The sequence below is a fragment of the Quercus robur genome, chromosome 8 (genome assembly GCF_932294415.1).
Source record: "Quercus robur chromosome 8, dhQueRobu3.1, whole genome shotgun sequence".
NCBI classification, from domain to species: Eukaryota; Viridiplantae; Streptophyta; class Magnoliopsida; order Fagales; family Fagaceae; genus Quercus; species Quercus robur.
Genome location: NC_065541.1, coordinates 60,823,280 through 60,846,915, shown reverse-complemented (window position 1 = coordinate 60,846,915; position 23,636 = coordinate 60,823,280). Strand labels below are relative to the sequence as shown.

General features: G+C 33.2%; 1 protein-coding gene and 1 pseudogene across 2 annotated transcripts; both read left to right on the top strand.

Moving 5' to 3' along the window:
- The first annotated feature begins 322 nt into the window (after positions 1 to 322).
- LOC126696569 (WAT1-related protein At2g39510-like) lies at positions 323 to 5,229 on the top strand (annotated as a pseudogene).
- A 13,149-nt stretch (positions 5,230 to 18,378) lies between these two features.
- LOC126697433 (WAT1-related protein At2g39510-like) lies at positions 18,379 to 22,998 on the top strand. 2 transcript variants are annotated; one of them, XM_050394432.1, is made up of 7 exons: positions 18,379 to 18,590; positions 18,756 to 18,818; positions 18,938 to 19,054; positions 19,131 to 19,368; positions 21,763 to 21,924; positions 22,028 to 22,179; positions 22,624 to 22,998. In XM_050394432.1, exons 1-7 carry the CDS (start codon positions 18,442 to 18,444, stop codon positions 22,829 to 22,831), a joined length of 1,089 nt encoding a protein of 362 aa, XP_050250389.1. In that variant the 5' UTR covers positions 18,379 to 18,441; the 3' UTR covers positions 22,832 to 22,998. The 2 variants fall into 2 exon arrangements, with proteins under 2 accessions (XP_050250389.1, XP_050250388.1); XM_050394431.1 differs by having other exon boundaries at positions 18,379 to 18,641.
- Positions 22,999 to 23,636: the final 638 nt, after the last annotated feature.

Sequence of the window (23,636 nt, the reverse complement as noted above, 5' to 3'; positions counted from 1 at the left end):
AGACATATTTATCTTTATATTGTAGACACACAATATATTCTCAAAAAAAATATTGTAGACACACAAAAAGTGATAAATGTTGTGAAAATGTTGTTGACGTAATACTTGATTTTGCAAAATGTGGTAATTAAATAGCTAAATAATATCTAATTTTTACAAATGTGTACGGTTTTTACCACTTTTTGTGTCTTTACAATTTAATTTTATATTATAGAGTACAGTATAAAAGAAGAATTCCCCACCAAATTAAGATGATAAATAAAAAATTTCCGTCCTTAATTAAATGCAGTCTGATTCATCCTCAGTTACGTTTTAAACAAATATGGACGGTTTTTACCACTTTTTGTTCAAATGTTTTAAAGGAAATGAAGTGAATGTAAATAATTAGCCAAAAAAAAAAAAGAAGTGAATGTAAATATAATCATGTTTGGGATTTGAATAGAAAAAAATAATTTTAACCCATCATCATCATCATCATCATCATCATCATCATCATTAATATTATGCCATTTATTTTTTAAAAAAACTGCTGTGCGTTTAAGTGAAAAAATTTATTATAAAAACTTCAGTACAATTTCATAAAACATTTTCATTTCATTTAATTCCTCCTAATTTTGGAGAGATAAAAAAATGGACTTATGATAGAAAGAAATGGATTTTTTTTTTCTCTCCCAATAGACGAGTGAAAAGAATATTATTTAAAATTATTTTCTTTACATTCCATTCCCCCTATTCTCTTCTCCCAAACAAGTTAAAAAGGTAGAAGTGTTGTGATTGATTTTTAATTGTAAAAAGTCTAGTCACAATTATTATTATTATTATTATTATTTTGTAATTGTTAATTATCCAATCGCAATGAAGAAGTTTTGTAGTTGTTAATCCAAGTCTAGTCCCAATTAAGACTTTTTAAGTTTTTATAGTTGTTAATTTCTCAAAACCCAAATCAATCACAATTTCTCCCACTTAAATTTTCGTAGTCCATATGGGGTTACCAAATTGGGTTTGATATAATTTGTAATGGCTCAAGAAAAGCACTAAAGAAAAGTACTAGTTTAGTTGCAATTGGGGCTCTTTGAAATCTCTTATAAACTCAAAATCCACTAATAACACTTGATGTGAGACTCAACACACTTAAAAACAATCCAATTTGTGGTATCACAATAATTTTGATGTTCCAGATTAATTGGCTATTGATAAAGTGTTTGTTAAGTAAGTGTATGATGAGTCCCATATCGGGTTTATACTAAATTGGTAATAGCTACATTAACAATTACAAAGAACCTCAATTTTGAGTTTATAACTAAATTAGTCATTTTGGAATACAATACAAATGTGGTTAAAGTGGTTATAACTAAATGTGTATATGACTAATTTAGTTATAAACTCAAAATGACTTAAGTGGTTAAAGTGGTTAGACGTGTATATGACTAATTTTGTTAGTTGAGGTTCCTTTAGTCCCATTCACGTTTGAGCATGCATATACATGTTGTATTAAATATACGGAGTGCTACAAATATTTGTGAATGCTTTTGAGGCCTTGAGAAAGTAAATATTAGGAGACGGCGTGGCCAGGCAAAGGTATTGGGGACCATAGTCACGGTTGGGGGAGCCATGCTTATGACTCTGGTTAAAGGACCTAAGTTGAATCTGCCATGGACAAATGAAAATGGCCATCAAGAATCTACTAATGCAGCAAATAAGCAAGATGTCATCAAAGGTGCTCTCATGATACTAGCAGGTTCGGTCGGCTGGTCTGGTTTCATTATTCTTCAAGTAAGAGTCTAATCGGCGTTAATTTAATTTGCAATTTCAGTTTAAAATGAGCACACGCACGAACAAGTGGATCAGGTTAGTTGTCATTGGAAAATTTAATTTAAACCCCAAACAGTAGTCATGCAGTGGATTAACAGAATAAAATATGCATGTTCCAAATAGATATTCCAAAACAATAATTTTTTTTTTTTAAGAGAATTTCAACTTATGGCGTCCGCTCCTGATGATAGCTCTTTATCACTATTATCAGACTAAGACACCAATCAGTTTTTGGTGTAGGCGAGGATTAAACCTCAAATCTCTTATACAATTATCAGAAACTTTACCAGTTGAACTAACTGGAACCCATCAAAACAAGAATCCAATCATAGTTATAACGTACCAAATCTAAAGCAATAATAACGTACCCAAACAGTGATGTAGTTGATAATTATGAAATGGAAAACAAATAAATAAACTATTCAAAAGAAATAAAATCACTCCAGGTGATCAAACCCTGAAGAAAATTTGCCAAAAGAAATAGTTATAATCAATTAGAACATACAAAACTGTTAGGTTCATATTTTTATGTAATTGGTATATCTTATGACAAAACACACTTTATTTGTATTTGGGTAAATCAAAATAGGTTCAAGATGATCCTACAAGTGGTTATATTGAAGATATGAAGATTACTCAAGAATTGTTTAAGAAAAACTGAATCAGCAGGTTCCGATACTTCCTCAATACTTGTCGATCTATTGAGATTTATTAAAGCTCGATACCTGTCTCGATATGTCTCGATTTATTGAGCTTACGAGATTTCTAATATAATCTGCAACGTTTTGATTCCTAAAGGCTATTGGTTTATGGGTTTGCATAATCTTTGTAGGACTAGAAAAGCCCAAGGTTTGTGTAAACCTAATTGGAATATGAGAGCCTATTCAAAAGGCCCATTAAGCTCTTATTTAAATATGGAGGTGGAGAAAGAAAACCCTAACCTTAGAAAACTTCATAAGGTTTTCTTTTTGAAACCCTAGCCTCTTTCTAGAGAAGAAAGAGTTGTTGCATTTCTTGTATGCCTTTGAATACTGTAATCAAGCAAATTGTCTAGCACCAACATTGAAGATCTTATTGGTGTTTCTATGTGAAGCTGTTGCAAATCAACTACAACAATCAAAGGGTTGCTGTGGAGTTAGTCACGTACTGGGATTCGTGCAAAGGAGTTAGTCACAAATTGGAGATTTGTGTAACAAAGGAAAGAAGTTTATTACAAGATCAAGTCCAATTGGATATTGGAGCAAAGATTTAACTGTAGGTTGGTATTTTAGGATATGTTAGAGTAGTGGTAAGATTCCTCATACTTGTAACTACTTAATTATTGATTAGTGGATTCTTGGGAGTGGTGACCTTAAATTCACTTGGTGAGGTTTTTGCCTTGCGAAAGTTTTTCCCCATTTGTCAACAAAATACCATGTCAATTTAATTTTCGTTGCATTTAGTTTATTTGGTGATTTGTTGGTGCCTCCACAATTTGCATGTAATTTGACCTAATTAATCAATTTGGATAATTGAATTAATTAACCGGGGTCAAACTATCTTAACCCAATTAAAACCTTTATATAACATAGACACTCTATGCAATCTCAGCAAATATCATGCTCCACTTTCCATTGGTTCCAAAACCACTGGAATTCTTCTACACGAATTTCCTCCGCGAATGAACCTTTTTTGCAACTCCAAACTCTAGAAACCAACATCAATGACTCAAACAGAAAAAATTGCAACCATCTTTGACGCAAGTTTTGTCACATAAAATTTTTCAACATCTAAAATGTTATAATAGTAATCAACATCATTATTGTTGTCACCAAAATTATTATGACTTTTTTTTTTCTAAGATTTACTTCCAAAAACCAGTTTGGAGAGGAATATTTCTCCAACCCATTACGTGGATGATTTAAAAGATAATCATCGTACTTTTAGTTATATGACCTATTTAATGAGTCATGTGATTTGATTAAATAATTTATTGAGTCATGCAATTTAACATATATGAATGGTTCTATAAATTGACACATAAATTTGGAAGAAAGCTCAATAAATCTGTTTTTAAAATAAACAAAATTAGAGCATTATACATGAATCCCATTTTAATGTTTGTTAATTTTTTTCCTTTTGATTTTAAATTTTGATAGTTACAACAATGAGCGAATGAGGATTTGAACTCTAGACACCTTTATTTAAATACTAGAAAGTGACAATTGAACTACAAGGTTTTAAGCATTCCAAAAATGTTTTAGTTAGATTTAATTAGTGATGAGGTATAATTTTTGCTTTGTAGGCAATTACCCTGAAATCATACCCCACAGAGCTTTCCCTAACAGTTTGATATGTTTGATGGCCACACTGGAAAGTACCATACCGGCCCTTGCAATGGAATGGGGGAACCTCATGGCCTGGTCAATACACTTAGATATTAAGCTCTTAGCCGCTGTATACGCTGTGAGAAACTCTACATTTGATTACATATTTTTTTTATAAAATTTTTATGTCCTTTTCTATTCACAGTGCTTCTTACAAAAATATTGTGAGGCTAGCTATGTTTAAGACTTGCATTTATACTCACAAGTGAAATTACGTAGGGCAGAGTAAATTCAGGGCTCACCATTTACATTCAAAGACTAATAATAAGGAAAAAAGACATGTTTTTGTGACCACTTTTAGTCCAATAAGTGCAATTCTAGTCGCAATTATTGGCTCCTTCTTTTTGTACGAGGCTATGTGCTTAGGAAGGTGCGCATTGATTTTTCAATCCTACTAGGCCTACTATTAAGTCTAGCAATACAACATCTTTCACAACTATTAACATGACATGTTGTGATTAGCGTATAATAAAAGTGAAATCAATGGTGAATCTAGATGAAAGTAATGCTGTTCTAATCACAATATGCCATGTGAATAGTTGTAAAGCATTTTGTCCCTGACAATACTATCATGCACAAAGAAAAAAAAAAGTGTTTAGAATGTCGATTTAGAATCTTTTGTTTCATTTGGGACATTCATCTAATACCACATTTTAATTATTGGTGTTGATATGCTTCATTTGGTTAATGAAAATTGTTGGAATAAAATTTGGAATCATGAACATTGTATGACCATGGGCTAACTTATGCAACTGAACTATTTTTAGTGTTATTGGAGCAATTGTCATTGTTGCTGGCCTATATATGGTTTTGTGGGGGCAAGCGAGGATCAACCAGGATCAAAGTCGGGCGGTGAAAAGGTGATACCAACTACCCAACATATGGCTACTATGATTGAGGGGATAATGACTTCAAATCAAGAAGTTGTGGCTGTCAATGTGACAACTATAAAATCTACAGATTGAACTGCATGAAAATAATGGATATGGTATTTATGCTTATTGTTGTAAGTGGTGTCTTCTACAATATTGAAAAGTACCATTTCATGTGAGATCATATTCTAGCTATAGAATAAAATTTGAGTTCTAAAAGTCATAATTGCACCAAATGATGAACAAGTCATATCTGTGAATTTTTTTCAAAGTCGAAATGACATTTACAAACGAAAAAAAAATTATTGATTAGATAACTACCCAGTCAAAATTTACGTAATTTTTTGCTGTTTTAATTAATATAGACTCAAAAAATATTTAAATTAAAATATGATAAGCATGATAAGCATTGCCTCAAAAGTACACAGATGCACGCATGCGCTGCAACCACACTGCCCTAGTGAGCAACAAATGTTTGTATCACACATGTCCAATATTGTATGCTGAAAACATGGTGCGCGCCTTTTTGTGTTCGGAGCATTTGTTGTACTTGTTGTCGGAATGATATCTATCATTGCACCGTGCAATTCACCCCAACTCCCTCACAATTTTCTTTTATTTTTATTACTTTTATTCATTTTTTATATTTAATAGTTGAGATTTAAAGTTGCTTTTTTAACTTTAAATCTCAAAAGCAACTTTAAATCTCAACTATCCATATCAATTACATCAGGTGCAATACCCCTTGTTGTTTTATATATGGTTTTATGGGGATAAGAATAAGGATCTAGATCAACTGTGATAAGTACCAACCCAAAATATAGCTTCCATGAATGAGAGGATAATAACTTCGAAACAAGAATTTGTGGCCATTGATGTGACAAGTACAAAATCTACTCATGGAACTACTTGAAGATAGCAGATATTGTGTATATATATGTTCTTAATATGGAAGACAAATTCCAATCAATATGTAGTATCTAGTGTAATATTTTTGTTTAAAGTTTGAACACTTCCGGTGTTAGACGTGGCTTGATTTTAAATGAGGTGCACCCAGTCTCCATTACTTGGTTGTCACTTATTCTTTGAACAAGGAAATTAAGTATATCTTTATGTACATAGTTTCACTACAAACTTAATTTGTAACCAATGGTTACAACTTCACTCAATATTTTTTTTTATTGGGTATGAATTTTGATAAATCTACCATTGCATTATATTTCTTTTTATATCATTCATACTTACAAAATTTTTAGAAAATTAAATATTAATAATTATGTTATCAAACAAATGTTTAATTTCAAATTTATAGTCTAAAATTATGTATATAACTTATGAATCGAATAGTATATAATATCTGATTGGCACAAATTTCACATGCATGTTAAAAATATAAAGAATATGTAATCCTACGGTTAAAAATTTTGAAATATGTAGCTGTATTAATTTTTTTAGTGGGAGTTGTAGCCAAAATTTTTCTATAGATGACAAAATTTATCTACAAACTTAGTTGTAGTCTAAGATTACAGCTCTCACTAAAAAAATAAACATGACCACATATTTTGAAAATTAAACTGTTGAATTACATAATGCTTTATGTTTTTAACACACATGTCAAATTTTGTGCAAATTAGATGTTATTTTTTATTTGATTCATAAAATTTATTTATTTTTGCATAATTTTAAACTGCAAAAACTTAAAATTTAAACTTATGATTGATGATATAACTATTAATTTTCGATCTTTTGAAAATATTGCAAGTATGGAGAATATAAGAAGAAAATATAATTTAACAGTTGATTTGTCAAAATTCACACTCAATAAAAAAAAAAAATATTGAGTGGAATTGTATCGTTAGGCTTCAACCAAGTTTGTTACCAAACTTTGAATATATATATATATATATATATATATATATATATATATAGAGAGAGAGAGAGAGAGAGAGAGAGAGTAGTTCCTATTTAAAATTGGTTCATTATAATTGTGCCTTTTGAAACAATACAACAAATGGGGTTCAAATGATAGCCCAGTGATGTAATATCCCATGTTGTAATTTGAACTCCACCTCCCTCTTTTCATTTTTGTTGTTATTGTTGGGAGTAAAAGATTTGAATCTTGAATATTTTTTTCTCCTTTACTATCTGCGCACCTATCTTAAATAAATAAGAATAAAACAATGCAACAAATGTGAACACACCATGAAAACACTGCTTTAAGTATGAGATGGATCGCATTGCCATCCAACAAAGACAGTTAAACCAAATCAATCACCATTAACTAAAAAAAAAGGTAGGAGAGAGATGGAATCAACATGGCCTCTCTTTCCTCTGTTACTTTAATTAAAGGCACTAATATAATCGGCAAACTCTACAGATGAGGTCAGGAATCACTACAAAAGACGCTACCTATAGATGCGTTTTTTTTTAGTCGTGTTTGTAAAAAACACGGCTATAGCCACCTTATAGCCGTGTTTGATATAAATGCGGCTAGAGCTTTATACCTATAGCCACGTTTTACAAAATGCAGCTATAGGGCAATTATGTAGCCACGTTTATAATGTTTGCAGCGGCATTTTATTATGTAGGGCTTATGGCTGCTGTACGTTTTTAGACCCCTTAAACACAACCAGATTAACCTAGTTATTTAGCCAAGTGATTAACTTAGGTAAATTATGCAGATTTAGGTTAACACATATAAATCATATCATTGACAAGTGCGGAAAATAAAGAACACACCAATATGATAACCCAGGAAAGCCAAACCGGTAAAAATTTGGAGAGGATTTAACCTAGCTATCCTCAAGGTAAAACTGAATCCACTATGAAAGAATTGAAGTTTACACAATAGCGACTTAGACCACTAACATCCTTTTGCTACCTCGAGTAGGAAACTTATTACCACAACCCCATGATAGCTACGAGTCCACAGACTACTTCTTTCTTGGATTCCTAGCAAGTACAAGCACTCCCGCTTATGTATCCTTAAGCTCTTGAATTTGCAATTGAATTGATCACCAAGTTCTTGACATAATCATAAATCTTGGAAACCCTAAGTATGTGTGAAGGCAACCACCTCTATATCACACATAGCATAAAGAGCAACCTCAAAACGTGGCTAGAGTTTACCCTTTTATACTTAAGACAAAACATAAAACCCTACACGTCAAACGGGCTTGGGCTGAGTTGGAAATTCTGCAGAAAAAACAATCTGCACGACTTTCCATCAATCGAGTCTAGTTCACGATCGATTGAGCCAGGCAAATTTACACAGTAAATTCCTGCAGTAACTCGATTCCAACTTTACACAAAAACACATACTTTGAGTAAGTCTAAACAAGACTAAAACGTTTTGATCATGATTTGCCAACATTACAAAATGAAGTTCTAATACATTAGTTCTTAATTCCTTAGAACCTAACAAACTCCCCCTTTGGCAATCTGTGACAAAACACAAACTAAACAAAATGCTCAAAGTTACATAAAAACAACCCATTACAAAACTATTGCCCAACACAACAAATTCAACTTAACTACCATCTATCAGTTGCAAGTGTAGACAGCAGCACGACTGAATCAACCTGTATATTTCTTGAAACACTCAACAAACACATAAACATATGTGTGGAAAATACAAGCAAAACAAAATAACTTCTTGATTTCACATAACACAAAATAAAGACATATATCATGAATAACCTCATAAATATAAATCAATAAGCAATGTGAAACAAGAAACATGTACAAATCAATGTATCTCCCCCTATCATGGACAACCCAATCAAAAAAAAAAAAAAAAAAAAAAATACATTATAAGCCAAAAATGTAAATACACACTGAAGCACCTAGATACAATCTAATAGCTCCACAAGCTCCACAAATACAAAAATCTCCCCTTAACAACAAAAATCCTCTACAAATGTACTCCCTCTTTTTGTGACAGAATGCCAAAGGGTAATCAAAATCCATCATCAAAAGGAGGTGGCGGAGGTGGCGGAGGCGACTGTCGAAGATGCTCCAAATCCGCTTGCAAAGCATGAAGCTCATCAAGCATGTCCACCAAAATCTGACCATGAGCTGCTTGAACAGCCATGACAGTCTCTAACATACGTCGAATGTCTGAATCATCCGAGGTAGAAGGTGGAGGAACAGCAGTAGCAAGATCAACAAACTCCTTAGTCGTAGTATCACCTGTAAAAGAGGGAGGAGGAGGTGCGACACCAGAAGTCTCAACCTTAAGGCATTTAGAGCTCGCTCTTATCTGAGCAGCCCTCTGCCTAAGAAAGGTGGCACTTATGGGAGCAACTATATGGACAGGCTCAGACGTGAGAAAGTCCTCTAAACCTAGATGTAAAAAAATTCGATGAATGAAAACAGGGAAGAACATAGCATGAGCAGTAGAACTACTTTTATAAACCTCATTCAAAGAACGAAGAAAAGGATGAGGAAAACTAATGGGAACATTGGTAACAAGGGCATACAAAAATGCACAACGCTCCAAAGGAATGGTGTGCAAGTGAGAGATAGGCCACAAGGAATGACAAGCAATCCTAAAGAAAAGATAGTGAATCTTAGTGAGCTCAGTAGAAGTGATCTGAGGATCAGAACCCCACTAGATAGAAGACCCAGTGATGTAAGACATGATGTCGTCTAGGGGAAGAGACTTATCATAAGGGTAAACACGATGTTGGACCACAGGCACCCCAAGAGCATCAGCTACTACTGTAGTAGTAATGGTGTACTCTACACCCTGTATCCAACTCTTAACTTGAGTGTTGGAATCATAGGTGTGGATAGAGAGGTTCAAGTAGAACTCTCTAATCAGGGTAGCTGGAGGTGGATGAGAAACATCCATCAATGGTAACCAGCCCCTACGCTTAAAGTTACACCTAATCTCAGGATCAAGCTCATCTAAAAGAACCTTTCACTCAGCCTAAATTTTCCTCACAAGGTTTAACTTCTCATAGGTCTCCTGATGTTTCTCACTCAGAAATCTACCACTCTCAAAGGAAGGAGTAGAGGATGAGGAAGTGTTCCTATTAGCTCTAGTCTTCCTAGGCATGATTCTAAGGTTCAAAAAGGATAGACAGAAGAGACAAAGAAAGAATAAAAAAAACCAAGGGCAAACTACAAGTTAGCACAAAAATATAGAAATAATAATTCTACATGATGCATGAACAAAATAAACAAATGATGCATACTTTAATGCAGTGAGAATAAATTCAATTTAACTTTAAATTCACAAAATCGGTTTGAGCATAGAGTTTATATCAAAAACCCCAAAATTTTAAAAACCACATGTACAATTTTCAAGGAATTGACCAATTGAGCATTAATCAAGATAGATAACACAATATAATGATCATATGAATCAATCTAACAAGCCAATTTCATCAAATTAAACCTAATTGAACAAAATCCCCAATTTGGGTATTTTCAAGCCCTAGAAATTCAAATTTCTCCCAAATCATCAAATTGATCAAATTAAATCACAAGGATCAGTTTTATAGTGTCCCACAACAAAAACCCATTAATCAAATTGGAAAGAAAAGGCTTAAAACACCAAAAATCCCAAATTCCCTTAGGTTCGAAAATATCCCCAAATGCATGACAAAAATGCATGAAAAATGAAAATAAATGAAAAAGGAAGGGTAATATGGTCTCACTGGCCTTTGGAGAGAAAAACCTTGCAAAAAAATCAGAGGAAAACGACAAAAATTTGGTTTGATGCCTTGACTGATCGAATAGAGAGAGAAAAAGTGTTTGAAACTTTTGAAAAGTATTTGGACATGTGAAAACAAAGGTTTTAAAAAAAATTCTCCATACGACTTTCGATTGATCGAAATATAGGTTCGATTGATCGAAAATGCTTTGATTGATCCAACATCAATCGAGCATCGATCGAAATAGACAGAAGCTGACCAACATTTTAATTGCAATTTTGATCGGTTGAGAAATAGGTTCGATCGATCGAAATTCTAGAAAAAACAAAATTTTGAAATTCAAAGCAAAATTATGCAAAAACTCCTCAAAGTATTGAATATTATGAATAAAATGCATGAGTATGAGATGAAATGCTTTTCAAAAACACTTGTTTTGAACTTAGTTTTCCCAAAATTAAGATTTTCAATCAATTCACCTTATATTCTCAAGCATCAAACATGTTTTGCACAAAACTTAAGGAATTTTCAAACTTGGTTGGCCAAACCAAAATCACACGCAATAAATGTACAAAGTTTAGAAAAGAGTAACTTGTGTAGTATGTGCAATTAGCAAAAACTTGATATACATGTGAGGTGATATGCAAATAGAAATCAAGCACAAAGTCTACAAAATTCATCACATAGAATTTGAAAAAGACTATCACCTAAAGAGTTACATGACATAACTCCCACATCTCCTAGAGTAAAAGCTTGCAATCATGTAAGTTTCTTGATTTGCCTCATATTGTACACATCAATTTTATTTGATCAGAAACTTATTAAATTAGCCGGGATAATGTACACACCAATTTTATTAAATTGTGAAGTTATTAAAGCTCAATAATGTACACACTAATTTTAGCATTTAAACCGAGGCTACACCTTGTGATCTTTTTGTGCATGTGCTATACTTTCTCGAGCACAAAATCTTACGATATGTACTAAGGTGTTCATGATTGGCTAGTAAACAGTGGTGAGATGGTTATTTATACATTTCTCAATAAGATCAAGTTCGACAATTAAAGGCATGTGACTTCAAGATCAAGAAAATGTGATAAAAAACTATAAATATCTTTCCCACACAACATGCATTACAAGGCTTCAACTAGTAAAGTGCAATAAATAAGCTCATCCAAACTAAACAAAGTACATAAATATGTTATGTAAAAATAAATTGGCCAACCTTGATTTCAAATCCAAAAAAAAAAATGCAAAACACATTTTGCTTTCCTTTTTCCTCCTTTTTTTATTTAAAAAAAAATAACAAAAACAATCCTAGAATGAAATGCATGAATGTTATGCAATGCAAATCCTAGAAAAAAAAAAAAAGGGAAAACAAAAGCAACAAAGAAGAATGGTCACAAAGAGTAGAGCGATGAAGCACAAGGACTATGAAAGCCAAAGATGATTAGGGACACAGAATCACACCAATTACTTAACGAAGTGTCTCAAACTTACTTCTATCAAGATGTTTGGTGAAGATGTCAGCATTCTGACGTTTAGTAGGGATATACTCTAGAGACACAATCTTTCTTTCAACAAGATCCCTAATAAAGTGATATATAATCTCTATGTGCTTAGTCTTAGAGTGTTGAATAGGGTTTTTAGAGATATCGATAGCACTAGAATTATTACAATAAACAACCATGGTATCTTGTGATATTCCATAATCACTTAAAAGCTTTTTCATCCAAAAAAGCTATGAACAACAACTTTCAGCAGCAATATATTCTGCCTCTGCATTATACAAAGACACATAATTTTGTTTTTTACTTATCCAAGCAACAAGATTGGCTTCAACATAAAAACACCCACCAGTGGTGCTTTTTCTATCATCGGCATTACCGGCCCAATTAGAATAAAAATATCCAATAAGAGGCAGATTAGACTTTTTGCTATAAAAAAATCCATAATCACAAGTTCCACCAACATATTTTATGATTCTTTTAATAACATTCAAATGTGAAACCTTAGGATTAGACTGAAATCTAGAACATACACCCACACTAAAAGCAATATCAGGCCGACTTGTAGTCAAATACAAAAGACATCCAATCATGCTTCTATATAATGTAACATTAACAGACTCACCTAATGGATCATTGGTTAATTTTGCATTTGCAGCCATTGGTGTTCTAGCAAGGGCAGCCTTATTAAGTCCAAATCTCTTGACTAGATTTCTTGCATACTTTGCTTGGTTGATATAAATTCCCGAGTCTGTTTACTTTACTTGCAATCCCAACAAATAAGTTAGTTCACCAACCATACTTATTTCAAACATGGACTTCATTTTATCTGCAAAAGATTGAGCAAGAGAATCATTAGTAGCACCAAAAATAATATCATCAACATAAATTTGAGTTACAACAAAATAATCCTTATCCTTTCTTATGAAGAGAGTAGTATCTGCAAATCCCCTTTTGAATCCATGCTCAGTGAGATATGTAGTCAATCTATCATACCAAGCCCTAAGAGCTTGTTTCAAACCATAAAGAGTTCTCTTCAATTTGTAAACATCATCTGGTCTATAAGGATCAACAAAACCCTTCGGTTGTTCAACATATATCTCTTCTTGTAACATCCCATTCAAGAAAGTACTCTTGACATCCATTTGATATAACTTGAAATTCAGATGACTTGCTATGGCCAAAAGTATCCTAATGGATTCCAGTCTAGCTACCGATGCAAAGGTCTCATCAAAATCAATCCCTTCCACTTGTGTGTACCCTTGAGCAACAAGTCTTGATTTATTTCTAATAACTGTACCATGTTCATCTGACTTTTTCTTAAAAATCCACTTTGTTTTAATTACATTTACTCCCTTTGGTTTAGGAACAAGTTTCCACACATCATTCTGAACAAATTGGTGAAGTTCTTCTTGCATGGAATTAACCCAATCAGCATCTTAAAGTGCTCCATCCACCTTTTTCAGTTCAAATTGGGATAGATAGCATGAGTGAATAATTACATTCATGGCTTTTGATCTCAGTCTCATGTTATCATTTAGACTGCCCAATATATTTGTGGTAGGATGATTCAACTTAACTCTAAAAGTGATCAGAGATGTAGAGGTACCTTTCTGTTCAGATGAAGGACTAAGCTCACTTTGTTCTTGTTGAGTTTCATGAACCAGTGTGGATGGTTCTGAACTTGATGGTATTGAAATTGTATCATTCAACAACAACAGCTCTTTCTTACTATGCTTCCCCACGTAATCAGCAGGAAGTGAATCATCAACTTCCTTATTCTTTTCTTGAACTGGAGAACTGTTTTCTGAAAGACTTTTAGAACTTAATTCATCATTGATCACAACATTGGAAGATTCCATCACTGTTTTGGTTCTCAGATTGTACACTCTATATGCTTTACTAGTGGAAGAGTGTCCTAGAAAGTATCCCTTGTCACTCTTTGAGTCAAACTTTCCTAGGTTCTCTCTAACACGTAGAATGTAACAATCACTGCCAAATATCCTGAAATATTTGACCACAGGCTTCTTTCCTCTCCAGAGTTCATAGGGAGTTTACTTGGAATTAGGTCTGAAATACACTTAGTTGTGTGTATGGCAAGCAGTGTTAACTACTTCTCCCCAGAAGGATTTGGGCATCTTTTTATTGTGTGGCATGACACGTGCCATCTCTTGAACAACCCTATTCTTCCGTTCCACTATTCCATTTTGTTGTGGTGTCTTGGGTGATGAGAACTCTTGATGCGTGCCTTGATCATTGCAAAAGGTAGCCAGCTTTGTGTTTTCAAATTCTCTTCCATGATCACTTCTGATTCTGGCTATCATAGTACCTTTCTCAACTTACAATTTCTTGCATAAATGTATCATCTTCTCAGGAGCCTCTGCTTTATCTTTTAAAAGCACAACCCATATATATCTAGTAAAATCATCCACAACAACTAGAATATACTTCTTTCCACCTAAACTCTGAACTCTAGCAGGACCCATGAGATCAATGTGCAACAACTCAAGAGGTTTGGAAGTTTGAACTTCAATTACAGATGGATGCTTGGACTTTACTTATTTACTCATTTGACATGGTCCACATATGCACTTATCTATCTTATCGAACTTGGGCAAACCAATAACTGCATCACACTTGGAAATCTTCTCTAATTGCTTGTGACTAGCATGTCCCAAACGTTGATGCCATAAGTCAACTTGATTGATCTTTGCACTAAAACACTTGTTGAATATGCTCGGTGTTATACCATAACAATTGTCAGCTATCCTCACACCAATACACATATAGTCACCTCCTCCATCAAGTATCTCACATTCATACTTAGTGAAGAGAATATTCAGACCATTATCACAAATCTAACTAATACTGAGTAAGTTGGCCTTCAACCAATCTACACACCAAACATCTTGAAATACCAGCAACCTTGGAATGTCCACAGTTCCGATGCCTCTGATCACAGATTTGCTTCCATCTCCAAACGTGACTATCCCAATCTTTCCTTCAAAGAGTGTCTTGAACAAAGCTTTATTTCCTGTCATATGCCTGTAACAACCACTATCCAAATACCAAAGACAAGAATCACGTGCCTTTAAGGCGGTTAAAGTAGTATGACACACATAATTATCATCACATGTAATTATACCAAGATGCTCAAGGAAAGATTTAACAAAAGCAACAAGAGACAAAAACAACAAGTAGACAAGATGACATATAAGCAGTAAGATCTTCCAAGAATCCATGACAACGGGGGTCAAGGATTAGCTCTTAGATCAAAAGATCTACAACAAGAGAGTAACCTACTCTGATACCACTTATACGTTTTTAGACCCCTTAAACACAACCGGATTAACCTAGTTATTTAGCCAAGTGATTAACTTAGGTAAATTATGCAGATCTAGGTTAACACATATAAACCATATCATTGACAAGTGCAAAAAATAAAGAACATAACAATATAATAACCCAGGAAAACTAAACCGGTAAAAATCTGAGAAGGATTTAGCCTAACTATCTTCAAAGTAAAATTGAATCCATTATGAAAGAATTGAAGTTTACACAGTAGCGACTTGGACCACTAACATCTTATTGCTACCTTGAGTAGGAAACTTACTACCACAACCCCATGATAGTTCCGAGTCCACGGCTTACTTATTTCTTGGATTTCCAGCAAGTACAAGCACTCCCGCTTGTGTATCCTTAAGCTCTTGGATCTGCAACTAAATTGATCACCAAGTTCTTGACATAATCTTGAATCTTGGAAATCCTAAGTATGTGTGAAGGCAACCCCTTTAGATCTCACAAAAGATTCACACACACAGCATAAAGAGCAACCTCAAAATGTGGCTAGGATTTACCCTTTTATACTTAAGACAAAACATAAAACTGTACACGTCAAACGGGCTTGGGCTGAGTTGGAAATTCTGCAGAAAAAAAAATCTGCACGACTTTCGATCGATTGAGCCAGGCAAATTTATACAGCAAATTCCTACAGTAACTCGATTCCAACTTTACACAAAAACATATACTTTGAGCAAGTCTAAACAAGACTAAAGCGTTTTGATCATAGTTTGCCAACATTACAAAATGAAGTTCTAATATATTAGTTCCTAATTCCTTAGAACCTAATAGCCGCGTTTAAAAAACACGGCTATATGTCCAATCGATTTTTTTTTTTTTTTTAAGATTTCCTGTAGCTGCGTTTGATAAACGCGGCCATAGGTACACCTGAAGCTACGTTTTTAAGAAACGTGGCTATAGTGTTGTTTGTAGCCGCATGTTTCAATCGCGGCTATAAAATGAACAAAAGTTTTTATTTATTTATTTATAAAGGGTTTATAGTTGCGTTTTTAAAATGCGGCCATAGGCAACCTAAAGCCGCGTTTCTAAAGAAATGCGGCTTAAAGCATGTCTATAGCTACGTTTTTGTAAATGTGGCTACAGGTCCCAATATAAATGAAAAAAAAAAAAAAAAAAAATTCCCCTCAATTCCACTCTCTGTCGCTAGTTGTTCGAACACCCTAACCCAGTTGTTCACGCCCTAACCCAATTTGCGACTCCCAGTTGTTCACACCCTCTCTACCTCTAATCCTACCCACTGGCGTTGACGAAGCCCAGTCCTTCATCATCAGCACTGCCAATCTCACCTAGTAGTGTCGTCACCCTTCCTTGGGTCCCTCCCTCTCTCTCTCCAACTATCAATCTCACTCAAGACACTTTCATAATGCTGACTAACAATAAGTTTTTTAAATTGTTTGTTTCGATTTTTGGTTTAGGGTTTCGATTTTGGCCTCCTCCTCTCTTTCTTTTTTGTTCTTCTTCTTCTTCTTGTTTTTTCTATGTGCTTCGCCTTGTATGCTATTGGTTCGCATTTTAATGGAGCTTCTAAAAATTAAAAAGTTTAAAAATTAATACTCTCTCCTACCTTATTTGTGGCCATTGATGGATCAAACTCTTAATGGCAAAGTTTAAAAATTATAAAGTCAAATAAAAAATTTCCATCCTTAAATTAATTAAACCCAACCAAAACCCTGCATTGTGGACACGTTTTCTTAGTGCACTGAGTCCCCATCTCCTTAGTCAGCTATGATAGTGCTTAACATTCTATAGGGAAAAGACAGCTGGTTTATAGTGGAGGCTTAAGAGTCTTAACCTTGGAAGTTTATAGAGAATGAAATGATACGGTTAAAGTAGAAAAAAAAATGTAAATAAACATAAAATACTTAAATATTTATCTCTCTTTTGTTCAAATGTTTGAAAGGAAGTGATTTTTTTAGAAGAAAAAGGAAATGAATTGCATGTAAATATATTCATGTTTGGGATCTGAATAGAAAAAAATAATTTTAAAATAGCATTATTATTATATGCCATTTCTCCAGGAAAAAATAAATAGCCGTGCATTTAAGAGTGAAAAAAAAGTATTATAAGAACTTTAGTAAGAATTCATAAAACATTTTTAATTCATTTCAATTTCTTTCTCCTCTTTTGGAGAGATTAAAAAATGGACTTATGATAGAAAGAAATGAAAAAAAAAAGTTTTATTTTATTTTTTCTCTCCATGAAAAGAATATTCTTTAAAAGTTGTTTTCCTTACCTTCCATTCCTCTTATTCTCTTCTCCCAAACAAGTTATAAAGGTAGACGTGTTGTAATTGATTTTTAACTCCACTTAAATTCTTGACGTTGTAGACAAGGCCCATTTTGTGGGGTAATGTCTTTAAACTAACATGTGGTTATTAGGTTGGCTTCGAAACCATTTGTAATAGTTCGAGAAAAAACACTAGCCACATCTATATTATACTCCAAAATGACTAGTTTGGTCGCAATTACGGTTCCTTGCAATATCTTATAAACCCAAAATTTATATAATAAATACTCGATGTGAGACTCAACACACATTCAGACAACCCAATTTGTGGTATCACAATCATTGTGATGTCCAAGATTAATTGGATATTGATTAAGTGTGCGTATGTTGTGTGAATGTGTTATGAGTTCCACATCAAACATATACTGGGTTGATTAGAGTTTTATTTACACACACATATACATACATACATACATACATACATATATATATATATATATATATATATATATATATATATTAAAAGAGCCTCAATGGTCCGTTTGAGATATAATACAAATGTGGTTCGCGAAAAAACAATGCTGTGTATATAAATATAGTGAACTCCATGCTTCATTTGAGAGAAATTTAGCTTAACATGTCTATGGAGTCCAAGAATCAATTTTATAACAAGGTGAAACCATTTCTGGCAGTAATTTCAGTGCAAGTTGGCTATGCAGGGCTGTCCATTATCAGTAAGTTTGCACTAAACAAGGGGATGAGTCCACATGTATTCATAGTCTACCGGTATGCCATTGCCACTGCTGTCATTGCTCCTTTTGCTATTGTCTTGGATAGGTCTCCATCTCCTACCTTCTCATTATTGTTTACATGTGTTTCAACTCTTTTCTTCAGTGTTACGTGTTGAGTGAGATAAAAAAGCTAATCACTTTAATTTAATACTCTTAACAGGAATAGACGGCCAAAGTTGACCTACTCTGTCTTTGCCAAGATTGTGTTGCTCGCCTTATTGGGGTAAGAATCTGGCTCATCACAATAACTAAGCTTTTGGTCTTAAGCTTCAAACAAAACTTTTTAAATTTTTATTTTTGGTAATTTGGATCACACTTAAGCTTTCATTTTCTCTTACTCAGGATTGTAATATGCCAGAACTTGCTCTACACTGGGATGAAGTATACTACAGCAGCTTTTTCAAGAGCCATAGACAATGTTATACCTGCGTTTGCATTTTCAATGGCTTGGATTTTAGGGTAATTCTCTTTAGTCCCATTCACGTTTGTTCATGCATACATGATGTATTAAATATATTTGTGAATGCTTTTGTAGTCTTGAGAAAGTAAATATTAGGAGTTGGCGTGGCCAGGCAAAGGTATTGGGGACCATAGTCACGGTTGGGGGGGCCATGCTTATGACACTGGTTAAAGGACCTATGTTGAATCTGCCATGGACAAATGGAAATGACCATCAAGAATCTACTAGTGCAGCAAATAAGCACGATGTCATCAAGGGTGCTCTCATGATGCTAGCAGGTTCTGTCAGCTGGTCTGGTTTCGTTATTCTTCAAGTAAGAGTCTAATCGGCTTAATTTAATTTGCAATTTCAGTTTAAAATGAGCACACGCACGAACAAGTAGATCAGGCTAGTGGTCACTGGAAAATTTATTTAAACCACAAATTAACACTTATGTATGATGTTTCAACTTCCAAACAGATATTCCAACACAGGAATTCAATCATAGTTTTATTATTAACACACCAAATCTAAAACAACAATAATGAAAGTAGTAAAAAAAAAAAAAAATTGATAACCGCGTGGAAAACTAATAAAGTAACTATTCAAAAGAAAAATCACTCCGAGGAATCAAACCTCAAAGAAAATCCACTAAAAGAAAACGTCACAATCAATTAGAACCAAGGACGGAGGGAGTCATGGACTTGGGGAGAAAGAATTGAAGTATAACATAGTTATTAATTTTAGCAATTTTGTTTTATAAAACTACACTTTACTCTCAGTGGCGGTTTTAGGATTATTTTTTAAGGGGTCAATAAGAAACATAAATTATATAAAATTTTAAATAAAAGAGAATTTGAATATATCACAATCCCAAAAAAAAAAAAAAAAAAAAAAAAAAACCTGATATATATAAAATTTTACAATTGCTTTTTATGATGTTTCATATTTTGAAATTGTTACATGATATCTTTATTATCAATCTTACGAGTTACATCTCTTTCAATGTATACAATCAAACAATCATTTATCAATTGATCTCCCATTTGATTGATTTTATTTCAAATTTATTAAGATCTAAATGAGTTTTTTCTAAGGTTTAAGATTAACAAATTTCTACTTTTGTTGTTAGACTTTTTTTTTTTTTTTTTTTTTTCCAGATTTTATATCAAATTGGTTTTTGTTTTTTGTTTTTTTGTTCTTGTTTTTGTTTTGTTTTTTTTTGTTTGTTTTTTTTTTTTTTGTTTTTTTTTTTTTTTTTGTTTTGTGTGTGTGTGTTTAAAAAGACCAAGATATTGTTAAGAGAATCATATTCAAACTTATTTCAATTAGGCTTAAAAAAAAAAATCTAGGATCAGGCTGTTCAAAATTTTATTTTACAGGTCAAAACCAAAAAAAAGTAAAACATATTATATATATATATATATATACATATATATTTTGGTTTCAGTGTAGGGGGTTCATTTGAACCCCCAGGGCTCCAAGTGGAGCTGCCCCTATTTGCCTTCCTTAACAATATCATTGATCATTTTAAGTGAATACTATAGTCATAAACTTTTATACAACATTTTTACAAAATGTTGAGATAGCAATTACTCTTATTGGTTTGCATCTGAGCTCACCATTCACATCATTTTTTTTATTTACTAAAAATAACTCACCACATTAGCAATTTGTAAAAACGTTTATAGTTTTAGCATTTTCCTCCTTTTAAAGGCCATAAAAAATTTATAAATTTAAAATCTAAAACAAAATATACAAGTCCAAAAAAATTAGCACAACAACAAAAATTACTAACAATAAAGCTAAAAAAAATTAAGCCCAACCAACCTATTTTTACCAAAAACAAACAACCCAACCTTTACCCAAAAATTAAGCCCAACCTATTTTTAACCAAAAATTTTTAAATAAAATAATTTTGTCCTTACCCAGCAGTAGATGCAAGCAGCCAAAAAAAATCTCAGCAGTTAAGCACTAGAGTTGAAGGTTGGAGCCACTACATGCAACCAGCAGCAGAACCACCCCCTAACTTCAAGTCCTGACTCTGTACCTAATTAGAACATACAAAACCTTCATAACCTAGACACTCTATTCAATCTCAGCAAATGTCGCACTTATCTTTTCATCCTAGTTGTTCCAAAACCTCAGAAATTCTTCTACAACAATTTCCTCCATAAATGAACCCTTTCTGCAACTTGAAACTCCATAAACCAGCAACAACTCAAACACAAAATTTGCAACCATCTTTCATGCAAGTTTTGTTACATAACCTTTGTTAACATCTAAAACATTATTGTCGTCACCAAAATTGTTATGATTTTTTTTTTTAGAGTTTACTTCCAAACCAGTTTAAAGGAACATTTCTCCAATCCATTACGCAGACGCTTCAAAAGATAGTCATTGCACTTTAAATCACATGACTTATTTAATGAGTCATTCAACACGTATGGATGGTTTTATACATAAATTTAGATGAAAACTCTATCTTTTATTTATTTATTTAAATAATCACTAAAATTAGAGTATGATACCGAATCTCATTTTAAATTTTTTTTTTTTCCTTTTGACTTTATAATTTGATAGTTACGACAATGGATGAATGGAGATTGAACTATATACTTCTCTATTAGAAATATAAAAAAGTGCCAATTGAACTATAAGCTCTTAGCATTCCAAAAATGTTTTAGTTAGACTTAATTAGTGATGAGATATAATTGTTGATTTTTAGGCAATTACGCTGGAATCCTACCCAACAGAGCTTTCCCTAACAGTTTTGATATGTTTGATGGGCACATTGGAAAGTACCATGGTGGCCCTTGCAATGGAATGGGGGAACCTCATGGCCTGGTCAATACGCTTAGATATTAAGCTCTTTGCTATTGTATTCGCTGTGAGAAACTTTACATTTTCTTTTGTTGTACTCTTAAAAAAATAATCTGAGGCTAGCTATGTCTAAGACTTGCATTTATACTCACAAGTGAAATTTTACGCAGGGCATAGTAACTTCAGCGTTCCCTATTTACATTCAAGGATTGGTAATGAAGGACAAAGGACCTGTTTTTGTGACTGCTTTTAGTCCACTAAGCACAGTTCTAGTTGCAATTATAGGCTCCTTCATTCTGTACGAGGCAATGTGCTTAGGAAGGTGCGCATTGATTTTTCTAGCTATCCTATTAGGGCTACTAATAAGTCTAGAGGCACAATATTTTTCACAACTATTTACATGATTTATTGTGATTAGTGTATAGTAATTGTGGTATCAATGGTGAATCTAGATAAAAGTAATGTTGAACCAATCACAATATACTATGTTAATTAAAGTTGTTCCTAGCATTACTATTATGCATTGAGAAAAAATAAGTGTTTGGAATGTTACTCAAATCACAATATGCCATGTTAATAGTTGCAAAAAAAGTGTTATACCTAGCATTACTGTAGAGAAAAAATTTGGGGCATTCATCGAATAACACAATATTTAATTATTGTAGCTGATATGCTTCATTTGGTTAAAGAAAATTGCTGGAAAAATATATGAAATAGTAAACGTTGTATGACTATGGTCTAACTTAGGCTTCTGAACTATTTTTAGCGTTATTGGAGCAACAATCATTGTTGCTGGCATATATCTAGTTTTATGGGGCAAGAGCCAGGATCAACTAGGATTGAAGTCAGGCGGCGAAGAGGTAGTACCAACTGCCCAAAATATGGCTACAATGAATGGAAGGATTACTACTTCAAATCAAGAATTTCTAGCCATCAATGGGACAATTATGAAATCGACAGAAGGAAATGCATGAAAATTGTGGATATGCTTATTGGTGTAATTTGATGAAATTGGCTAGTTAAATTGACTCATTTGATCATTATATTGTGTTATCTATCTTGTGTAATGATCACTTGAACAAGTGGTTTTTCATTTTTTGAGGTTTTTGTTATAAACTCTATGCTCAAGCCAATTTTGTGATTTTAAACTTCAATTGAACTTATTTTCACTGCATTAGACCATGCATCATGACATTATACTGTTCATGCATCATATAGATTGTTATTTCCATATTTTTTTTGTGCTAACTTGCAGTCTGCCCATGGTTTTTCTCTTTTTTTTTTTTTTTTTTTTTTTTTTTTTTTTTGTGTTTCCTTCCTATCCTTAGCACTATGTCTAAGAAGACTAGAGCCAATAGGAAAGCTTCCTCTTCATCTTCTCCTTCCTTTGAGAGTGAGCATTTTCCTGAGTGAGAAACACCAAGAGGCTTTTGAAAAGCTAAGCCTTAAGAGACACATTTGGGCTAAGAGAAAGGTTTTGTTAGATGAGCTTGATCCTGCCATTAGGGCTAATTTTGAGTGTAGGGGTTGGCTACCATTGTTGGATTTTGATCATCCACCTCCAGCTACCCTGATTAGAGAGTTCTATTCGAATCTCTCTATCCACGTCTATGATTCCAACACTTTAGTAAATAGTTGGATACGAGGTGAAGAGTACACCATTACTCCTTCGGTAGTGGCTGATGCTCTTAGGGTACTTGTGATCCAGCATCCTGTCTATCCCTATGATGAGTCTCCACCTCTTGATGACGTTATATCTTACATCATTGGGTTTTCTAT

Excerpts from the sequence above, each read along its gene's own strand:
- LOC126697433 (XM_050394431.1), top strand. The coding sequence starts at position 18,442 with ATGTCTATGGAGTCCAAGAATCAATTTTATAACAAGGTGAAACCATTT. Across the intron at positions 19,369-21,762 it reads CTGGTTTCGTTATTCTTCAA|GCAATTACGCTGGAATCCTA; the intron begins GTAAGAGTCTAA and ends GTTGATTTTTAG. Across the intron at positions 21,925-22,027 it reads TCTTTGCTATTGTATTCGCT|GGCATAGTAACTTCAGCGTT; the intron begins GTGAGAAACTTT and ends AATTTTACGCAG.